A 10,724-nucleotide genomic window follows, 5' to 3' on the forward strand; every position below is an offset into this window, starting at 1 on the left:
TTAATCAAATTGATTCACTGAAAATGTATTAAAAATTATAAATACATGTTTTATGTAGATGTGATGAGTTTTAACAATTGAGCTATAATAATAAAAGCAGAGCTTTCTATAAACATTGAATAAATCTCGCAGCAACTTCAAGCTAAGAATATATTCATGCAAGAGTATCAACGGCGGCATTCTGAATGAAAAAAAAATATCCTTAGCTGCAAGATTTAGAGTATCAGAGAGATGTGATCGCCAACGTTTCGAACCTTACGGACCGCTAAACCCAAAGCTTTTTGTCTATTACTACTATGTTATTTTTATACAAATAACATTCTAAATAATAAATGTTACTTATTTGTGTACTCAAGCTATTTGCAAAACAAATGGATATTTAATTATTTATATAATGATAAATGGATTTATAAGAGGTTTTATTCTTACAGTCAGTGCGACCATTAGAACAAGTATCGCGATCGCGTCCCTTATTCTGGAACGTCGCGGCCAGGACGTCAGCGCATGAAAATGCTTCTCTTGCACGACCACTAGAGTCTCCAATTCGAGTAATCGAGTACTCGATATTCGAGTATACTTGTCTATTTTTCAAGTACTTGATAATCGAGTATTTTGAAAATTACTCGATTAATACTCGAAATTAAAAAATTTTGAAATATTTCAGTAACAAAAATAATTTTAAGTCGGTCCGGTAAAGGTTAACGTCTTGCTTTTATTTGGCGTTTATGCCCGAAGTCCCGAGTTAGAGCGGTTACTATCAGGTATAATTTTTTCATAGTTCCATAGTTGCATAGTTCCGGTCGTCGGCTATGTTAGTGGGTACGACGGAGAAATTTCTTTTGTGTTTTCTGTTCGACTTATCTAATTTATGGCAATGAACAATATGAAATATCAACACAATTTTTTTTTAGGTTTTATGACTATGCAGTTGTAGCGTAAAGTGTTGTAAATTGTTTAAACTGTGTCCCTCAGCTTAAAATATAAATCAAAACAATTGTGTGTTTTAAAGGCATTTAAAGTAAAGTCAGTTCTTTGCGAACCGTTTAGCTCTAGAGTGAAAGGGATTCACCCAAATACATCTTCGAAGGATATAGATTTAAATTCTTCGCATTAATCAGTAGGAGTAGAATATTGTATATTATTAAGAAAAAAAATCTATTCAAGAAGAATTACAAAATGCTATTTTGTCAATAGTTGAAGGAAATAAGAGAAAAGCAGAGAAGGGAATGAAAGAAGAGAACATAAAAAGAGAGTTCAAAAAATGTTATATCTATAAAAAGCGAACAGATATAAATTAGAAGCCTTATCCAACGCGTTAATGACAATAAGACCAACATCAACAGCAAGGGAAAGGGTTTTTTCCATAACGGGAATAATAAAACCAAAGGTTAGCAATAATATTAAATTCGAGACACTTTTTGCATTATTGTTTTTAAAAAGTATGTTCGTGAAGTTAAAATAATTGTAAAAATTAACATACTAAGTATTTTATTAATTTATTTATATGTGCACGAATTTGAATAATAGCTATTTTGGTACATTTGGTAAATACTCGAAAGTACTCGAGTACTCGAGTATTTTAAAATTTTTATATTCGATACTCGAGTAGTTGATGGTTCGAGTAATTGGAGACTCTAACGACCACAAACACAAGGATATAAGAGCCAAGAAAAATGGACCAAAGGAGTATGCTTTTGCATGAAAACGCGCCCCTGCACAAGAGTAATGATATGTTGACCGCTCTTCACCATTGTGGCTTTGCATATAATCCAGGCCTGAACTCCTCAGGTTATTATTTGTTTCCAAAAAATAAAAAATAGCTTAGAGGGATTTAAGAACGACGAAGGGTGTAAATAAACCTAAAAGATCTGGAGAGTGTATTAGGGTTATGAGTGAATATATCAAAAAATAAAAATAAAATTACGTTTTTTTTATCTAACCTCTTTCCCCTTCATTTCAGAAATTTATTATTCTCCTCCTGTAGTTGTAAAATTTAATCTTTCATACTTGTATATAGGCGATAAAGCTTAAATAAATAACTTGAATTTTCTAACAAAAAAAACTAGTTTTACTAGCAATTTTATTGCTTAATTACTGATTAATAGGTAATTGCCATACAATTTATATTTTATTGTATTTCTTTTTAAAAATATAATTAATTGCTTCTGTTTTTCTTATGACGTACAATACAATAATATACATATACAAGTTATTTTATTTTTAAGTTATCTGCCTTAGTAAACAAGGAAAATTAACGTCTTACGATTTATCCATTGTGTGACGATAGTAATGTATAATTTCTATAATATTCTCTACTCTGTAAATCGTATCGCTTTGTACGAACGATGTATAATAATACATGTAAGCAAAGGAAAAATATTTAATTATTATAATAAATAATAATACAAATAAAATTTGAATTAGCTTCATTGCTTTCCGAGGCCCCGGTAATGCGTTCTGTTGTTTCGACCAATAAAAAATAAACATTCAAATATAAAACAAGATGGCCGACAGTACCGTGACAAAAGTTTTAAATAATTATTATTTGATAATAAAATTTTGCTACGCGACAATAATTTTCATTAATTCGTCATTTGACTGAATATAAACGATCGGATTGCAAATTAACTATGTGTGTTATAACCGTGAAAATTAAATATATACCTATTGTGTTGAGGATTAGAAGAGTACATTAATTAAACTAGATAAACAATCATAAAACAATCTTCGTAATGAAATCTTCAAATTTTGAATTCCCGGCGACGAGCTCCGAGGCCGAAAAGTGAGTTTTTCCTTTTATAATACATAACCTTATCATTGCTTCCGATTTAATGCAGAATACCTTGAATAAATTAGATAAACAATCATAAAACAATCTTCGTTTTGAAATCTTCAAATCATATATCCTTTCGAACAGAATTGCTAAATGCCAAGTATATAGAAAATTACACTCAATGAATAAAACCCTCAAGAATTATTGATGTAGGTTTTGGCGAACCTTCCTTAACATAAACAATTCTATTGTCTTTCCCTTACGGCTTCTACAGTTGCACGGCGCGTTAAAACTCTTCCATTTTATACTGAAAGTCAATTAACCGATAGATTGAAAGCAAGTAAATTATTTGCCCTTCAAATTATGCATAGGATTGACGAACTAGTCATTAATGATAAAATATTGCATCTGACGAGTGAAGAGGATATTGATTGATTTTGTACAGAATAAAGTCAATTGTGTAGCGACTCCTATGCATCAGACACGAATTTGAGGTCCCGCCTTGATCTTTGATCCTGATGTTTTTTGGTGTTCCTAGTTTTTTTTGCTGTTTGATTATTGATGATTGTTAAATTAAAATTGCGGTTGAACTGGATTTGAGGTAATGGGTGAGAAGATCACCTTCGATCAAAGAACATCTTCGCTGAACGGAATTCTTCGACCTCGGACTTACGCCTCGCTTCCTGTACGAGCAATCACCTCCAGAACACGCGCTCAAGAACAAGCACTGACGCCTTTCAGAAGGAGAAAGTCTTAAAGGTCACTGTGTACAGTTCACTGTACTAACGTCCTCCACAAATCATTAACTAACGCAACCGAAAACATCGAAGCTACTACCCACTACCAGAACGCTTCAATTGTTTGTTTAATATTTTTATGTAGATTTTAATAAATATATGACTTAAAAAAAAACTATTTCCAACTTATCCGTGATTTTATAATGAATTAAATTTTTTTTTATATTAAAATATATATTAAAATATGTATATTTTCTGTAAAAATATTTTTTTATATATGTAAATTTATATTTTTTTTTTTTATTTTTTTATTTTCGATTAAATTAAGACCATCGTGGCCTAACAGGTTACCCCAATGCGCCACGATGGTCGAAAGCAAATTATAAATTTATAAAACATAAAAAAACGTATATATATAAATAAATATAACAATACTATAACATAACAAAAAAAATGATAAAATATTTAAATTAAAAGATATAAACCGGATCAGATCCTCGTAGCTAACATTAAATAAATCAATTTTCAATGCCAGCGTATTAAAGAGCCGTATGGCCACAGCTATAGGCGAGTCAGCAAGTGCGGATGTCCTAGCCCTAACTGCCATCAAAAGAGGTCTCGATCGTGATTCTCGAAAATGTTCCGGAACCCAAAACTGGAATTCCTCGAGAATAGCTGGATTGTCGACAGCACCTTTTAGTAGTTTGAAAAAATGCTTAGCGACATACAGTTTTCTGCGAGAATTCAGCGAATCATATCCCAACGCTCCAAAAAGAAAGGCGCTGGGATATAAGAACGGATAATAACCAAATGTCCTTTTGTAAAGGTATCTTAAATACCTTTTTTGAATTTTTTCTACTAAAAGGGAATATTTGGCTATTCGGGGATTCCAAATTATAGATCCCGATTCAAGAATGCTACGAACTAAGGTGTCATAGAGGATGCGAATAACTGACGGATCGTCAAAGTGAAAGGCATTCCTCATAACGAAGCCGAGCATCTTGGAAGATTTATCACAGACGTCGTGTATGTGTAGAGAGAACCTCCATTTGCTCTCGAAAGTGATTCCGAGATCTTTAATGGAAGTTTCTTTAGTCAAAATGTTACCACCGAGATGGTAGAAATAAGCTGATAGCGAACGGGATCGAGAAAATGACACAGTATGGCACTTTCCGACACTAAAGGGCAGACGGTTAACGGAAGCCCATCTCCACAGAGAGTCTAAATCACTTTGTAGAGAGAAGGAGTCCGCAACAGATCGAATGCATTTATATAATTTTAAATCATCTGCGTACAGAAGAAAACTTGAATTTGTAATTGCTGTATTTATGTCATTAATAAATAACACAAAAAGCAGAGGTCCCAGATTGGATCCTTGAGGAACCCCCGAAAGGGTAAAATATTCTTTTGATAATCGGCCACCATAGGTTACAAACTGTCTACGATTGCTTAAATAACTCGAAAATAACCGAGTTAAATTATCTGAGCAACCGAGGTTCGACAATTTTTTTAATAATAACGTATGACAAACTTTGTCAAAGGCTTTCTCAAAATCTGTATACACGACGTCTACATATATCTATTATATAATATGTAATTTGTATCACTATTTAAAAAAAAAGCATTTTATTAATTTTTGAAATGTTTTTAATTACATTTTTTAAATAATGTATTATACGTGTAACATTGTTATCGACCTTCACTAAACTCGCCAAAGTATGCCAATACGCTGCAGTTTCCCGATAATAACCGTTATTTTAGCGCAGGTAGAAACAAAAACAACACACAATCCTATTTTTGTGCGACGTATACTACTTTCTTCTTGTGACTCGGCTCTATCACGCGCGAATGTACGTGTGTAAAAATTGGAAGTTGTGGTGTACACTGCTCTAGATGATCCACTGATGTCTTTCATGTCGATGCCGTCTTCTGGCTCTTCTGGTGCTATCTGACCAAGTGTCATCATTTATAATGCTCGTTCTAGACAACAAAGATATTTAGTTCAGGTAACCACTCTTGCAATCGGTATTCAAAAAGTAAAAAAACAATGGTATTATACGCAAGGTAAAATGTATTGTTTAGCGCGCGTACTTTCCAAACAAAGAGTAGCTTTAATGAGATTTTTGAAACATGGTTTAAATTATTTTTAAATACTCTTACAATTATGCAAATAATGAAATAAAAAGACCTGTCTGTATCTTCTTGTATTATAAATCAACGGCTATTGAAATGATCAAATAAAAGAATGCACATAAAATGAGGCCCAAACTTGAACCACTATCTTAGAGCTGCGTCTTTATGACATTCTACCTCGAGCCAGAAATGAAAAAGTATCAAAAAAGATCGCAATAAAAACGGTATACGGCATAGTAAACGGCTTTTGTATCTACCCTTAAATACCAAAGATATTTATTTTATTAACTTCTCCATATTATCCTTAAAAGTTTTGTAAGCAGAGAATTATACTATTTTTTTTAAGATCCTAGTGTGGATATCGTTTGAGAGTTTCTTAGAAATGTGTGGTTTACCGATGGGAATTTCGCTGAGTTAGACTTTTTTAGAAGCCCCTTCGCTTCGCCAGATGATATCAACAATTTTTCGCAAGTATAGTTTTAGTCATTGCCGAGTAAGAATGGCAACCAAAAAGAGGGTCAGATGGCATCATTACATGCCAGAACTGCAGCAAGCTACTGCCTCGTCCTTGTTTTCTGCTTATTTTCATCTCGCTTTTTTGTAACAATACTGATATGGTTTTTTAGCCCATACGACTTCTAAGCCTCGTCCATTGATTACTCCGCTCCTCACTGGGGAGGTAGGTAGGCTAATGGGTTGTTTCCAACCCTTTGGAGCGGCCCAGCTAATCACCGAATGGATCAAAACTGGGGGGCAAACCAACGACACCCTTTGACAGGCCCGACGCTGCTTAAATTCGGTGATCTGACGGGAGCCGGTGTATCCAGCATGGCTTAGGCCGTTGACTCACTCCCTCCTCCTTTATCCGGGCTTGGGACCGGCAAGAGTGCAGAGGCGTCCACACTACAAGCGGAGTTAAAGTTTCGTCATTAGTCGATCGGCCCCTACTACAGAGACTTCATTGGCAAATTGCACAACGCCGAGTCTTTACTTGTTAGCCGGTTGTGCCTACTACATACACGTTAAACTCTGCAAAAGGGTCACTAGTGAGGACAGGCGACACTGATCGCATCCTGATGCTGCATCGCCGAGGGTCTGCGTCATCAGACCGTGTTTTGTGAGCCGTGTTCCATTAACTATATCATTACCCATGATTTTGTTATGTATGTATGAATATATATAATACATATATGTATCTTTATAAATTCAATTTCTAAATCAATAGATGTATTTTTTTTAATCTAAAAAGACTTGAATTGAACTCATATATTTTGAAACATAAATTATTGTTCTATCTATACTACGAAACCTCTTAAAAATTTGATTCAACAATAGAATTCCGAAACGCAATTGCGTACGATTTATAACCCAGTCGACATACACACTGTTGCTATAATTACTAATTTTTTTAGGGAAATAAATTATCACTCTAATATTATTGTCGTATATGTCCATCTTAAAAACATTGGTACAAGACAAACACATGAGATGTATTTAATATATCATAATTTCTTAGTTAATAAAAAATGTAGCTGTAAAATTAAATTTTGCATAAACATTAAGTTTTCTTCTAAATTTATGGCATGTACTCCAGATAAAGATACATTTGTCTTTTTTATTACAATATCTAGTTTTTACAATCATAATTTACTTCTCTCCTCCTTCAAATATTTTTTTCTGTTTACGTGAATACCAAAAGGGTGTTATATCTATATTAATAATTCCTATACGAAATAGGCAACACAAACCTTTTCGATTTAATATGCACTAACCAATTCATGGATATTAACTGGTAAAACCAGTTTTTAGAAAAATGAAAGTATGCAAAAACATATAGCGCGTTCAAAAGTCGCTCGTCAGATTATTTGGCATTATATTGTTATAAAAATCGTTGGTTTTAAAAATATAAGTAGCAACGAAATATAAATAATGGACGAGTACTTGAATACTGACGAAACTTAGACATAAATAATTTTTTTGCAAATATGTTTTATTAAATTTTAATTTACCTAAAATTTGACCTGGTTTTTCACAATTTTCGAGATGATTTTTTTTAGTTGTCCCAGTTTAAAGCTATACTAATTACTCAGGAGAGTGTTTAAACGCACTGAATAACAAAATTAAATTATTATTTTTTGCTTTTCTTTCAAGTCATTCGTATATCTGATGTGGAGAAAGCTATAATTTTCGTTTTAATATAATATATAAAAATACACAAATAAGCGTAATGTGGAAAATTCTAGCAAGTATTACGTGGCTGAATTTTTTAATAACTATAGCAAGTTTACTCTTTATAAAATGGATTTGGGGGCGAAGAAAATTATATATTCTCTCAATGTCACTGCCTGGACCGGTTTCGTTACCTTTCATTGGAAGCATATTTTTTATTATTAATGTCTTAAGAAAAGGTATGTAACTTGAATATTTTTTTAATATATATTTCAATATTAATTAAAGTATATTTTAGATACAATGACAGTGCTTTTGGAAAATTACGATAAATATAAGGGTACTTACGGATTTTGGCTTGGAATAGACTATCATATAGTTGCTTTGGAGCCGGATGATTTAAAGGTAAATAATTTATCTTTATATTTTTTTAACTATTGATTCAACTTATATTTTAGATAGTTTTTTCAAAATCGATGATTGCCAAACCTCCTCAGACAATTGGAAATTGGGCACTTTCAATGGGATCCGGTTTGTTAACTATGTCTGCAGTTGACGAAGGTTCTAATTATATAATGCTACGTACATATATTGATTCCTTGTATATAATACGTAAGTTAAATTTCAGAGCTGGCTAAGTATAAAGCACATAGAAAACTACTGACCCCTGCATTTAACACTAAAATGAATAAAAAACACTACTTAAGTGTTCAATTTAATTGTGTTCATCTGCAGAATGTGTTAGAAAGTTTTTGCTCTGCAGAAGTGGATATCGCCATATTTATACAAAGATATACTGCCGACGTAATTTCAGGTATTTGAATGTATGTTTTATTTTTATATGTATATGATAATGATAAAGGCTGAAAAAATACATAATTAAGTTCAGAGGTAATTTATTTATAATTAACGTACTTGAAACTTTGATCTTAATTTTTCTCATATGTTATTTATGTTATTTTTAATCACTTTTAATTTAATGAAAACAGCAAATTAGTTTTTGAGATAAAATTAGATTTATCAGCAACATATGTTTTTATATTTCCTTATTTCATATCTATGGGTCGGATTATCGAATCCTTAAAGGCTCAACATATTTATTTATTTAGTTGTTGTTCCAGCAACATGACTCATATTATATAATTTAAAAAATAATAAGGTCTTTTATTATCATCATATTAATATGTAATAAACCTAATACGTTTCAATTTACAGAAGCAATGTTTGAGACTGAATTAAAATTTCGAGATGGTAATCGCGATGATTTCTTTAAGGCAGTTGAAATGTAATTATTATATTATATAAAAATATGTATATTGCAAATTACTAATAAAATATTTTTACAGTATGTGTAAGAGTATTTATGAAAGAATCATTAAATGTTGGTATCGTTCTCACCTGATCTATGACAATAGCGCATTAGGAAAGAATCAAAAACGAGCCACAGAGACACTAAGAAAAGCAGCTCAAGAAATTTATGATATTAAAAAGAAGCAATATGATCCAATTTTACCCAATTGTGAGTTTGCTTAATATAAATATATATCATTATATTAAATGTATTTATTTTAGTTGCTATAGATAAAATGATTATGCAAATACTACTTGAAAGTGAATCCGAAGGTAAAATATCTGAGTATGAGTGTGTCAATGAAATTATGAATATATGGAATGGGGTTAGTGTTATTATGTTATTATGTTATTATGATTGATCATAGAAATAATTTCTTTTACAAATTTTGTTTAAGGGATCGGATACTTCAGCATCTTTATTAATACAATTTTTTATGATAATGGCTACTCATAAACAACATCAAGATAGAGCTTTTAATGAAATTAAAGAATTTTATAAAAATGATCCGAATGCGACTATTAAAATTGAGGATTTAGACAATTTTACTTATTTAGAAATGTGTCTGAAGGAGACGTTGAGATTATTATCACCAGCTCCAATTTCTTCTCGTTATGTCACGGAGGATATTAGATTCAAAAATAAAAAATGTAAATAAATAAAATGATCATGTGTAGTGAAACTTATTTACTTATATTTTATATATGTACTTTTTTATGTTTTTAGATGATGTCATTGTTCCTCCTGGTACATGTTTCGTGGTCACTAGCTTTTGTACCGGACGACTTTCAAGCAATTGGGAACAACCGAACCAATTCATTCCAGAACGTTATTCTAAAGATAAAGCTAAAAATTACGAACCCTTTTCTTCTATTCCGTTTAGTGGAGGACCTAGAAAATGTCCAGGTAATGTCTCTGTAATACCATAATTAATAGTTCATTATACTATACATGTTATTTTTTAGGTGCTTCTATTGCGAAAATAATGGTTAAAGCAGGAATGGCTCATGCACTATTAAAATGTGAATTTATATCGGATTGGAACTTTTCGGATATACCGCTATCGTATGATATAGCCATTAGAAGCAAATGGGGCTACAAAATGAAGATTAATAAGCGAAAATGGTTATGAAATGCTTATTGTATAAAAATATTACATGTTTTATTTTCGGAGAACGTAATTAAAATATGTACTTCATATACAATATATATAAATAATAAAAAATAAGTTACTCTATTAATGTGGTCTGGACTACCTAGGATCGCTGCGTTAAAATTATTTATACAATACCTTTTAAAAGGATCATAAATATATGAATGTGCTTACTAAGAATCTAAGCTTTCTAAGCCGCGGAACAACATAATCTTCGCGTGCAAAAATATATTAATAGAATCAATAGTGCCGACGCAAAGGAATGTGCACCTAAAACCGCTAGATCGTACCCCGAAAATTAATAATTTAGTGTCGGATTCGCCATAAATCATGAATATTAAAATTATCAATCGCAATTGCCTACACGTGCATTCTGAATTGCCATCCAAATGGCCGTTCGTAATCTGT

The 10,724-nt window shown here is 31.7% G+C and overlaps 1 protein-coding gene across 3 annotated transcripts; it reads left to right on the top strand.

The window, feature by feature from the left end:
• The first annotated feature begins 6,402 nt into the window (after positions 1-6,402).
• Positions 6,403-10,430, top strand: LOC148232086 (putative cytochrome P450 313a2). 3 transcript variants are annotated; one of them, XM_088191773.1, is made up of 11 exons: positions 6,403-6,760; positions 7,795-8,051; positions 8,111-8,217; positions 8,271-8,373; positions 8,441-8,626; positions 9,028-9,097; positions 9,159-9,331; positions 9,385-9,488; positions 9,561-9,813; positions 9,890-10,069; positions 10,129-10,430. In XM_088191773.1, the coding sequence occupies exons 2-11, from the start codon at positions 7,871-7,873 to the stop codon at positions 10,293-10,295; spliced, it is 1,524 nt and encodes a 507-aa protein (XP_088047899.1). In that variant the 5' UTR covers positions 6,403-6,760; positions 7,795-7,870; the 3' UTR covers positions 10,296-10,430. The 3 variants fall into 3 exon arrangements, with proteins under 3 accessions (XP_088047899.1, XP_088047900.1, XP_088047901.1); XM_088191774.1 differs by having other exon boundaries at positions 9,394-9,488; XM_088191775.1 differs by having other exon boundaries at positions 6,590-6,760; positions 8,101-8,217.
• The last annotated feature ends 294 nt before the right edge of the window (positions 10,431-10,724 follow it).

This window comes from Plectrocnemia conspersa, unplaced genomic scaffold (genome assembly GCF_051122295.1).
Source record: "Plectrocnemia conspersa isolate PC_06_02 unplaced genomic scaffold, ASM5112229v1 ptg000009l, whole genome shotgun sequence".
In the NCBI taxonomy this organism is placed as follows: Eukaryota; Metazoa; Arthropoda; class Insecta; order Trichoptera; family Polycentropodidae; genus Plectrocnemia; species Plectrocnemia conspersa.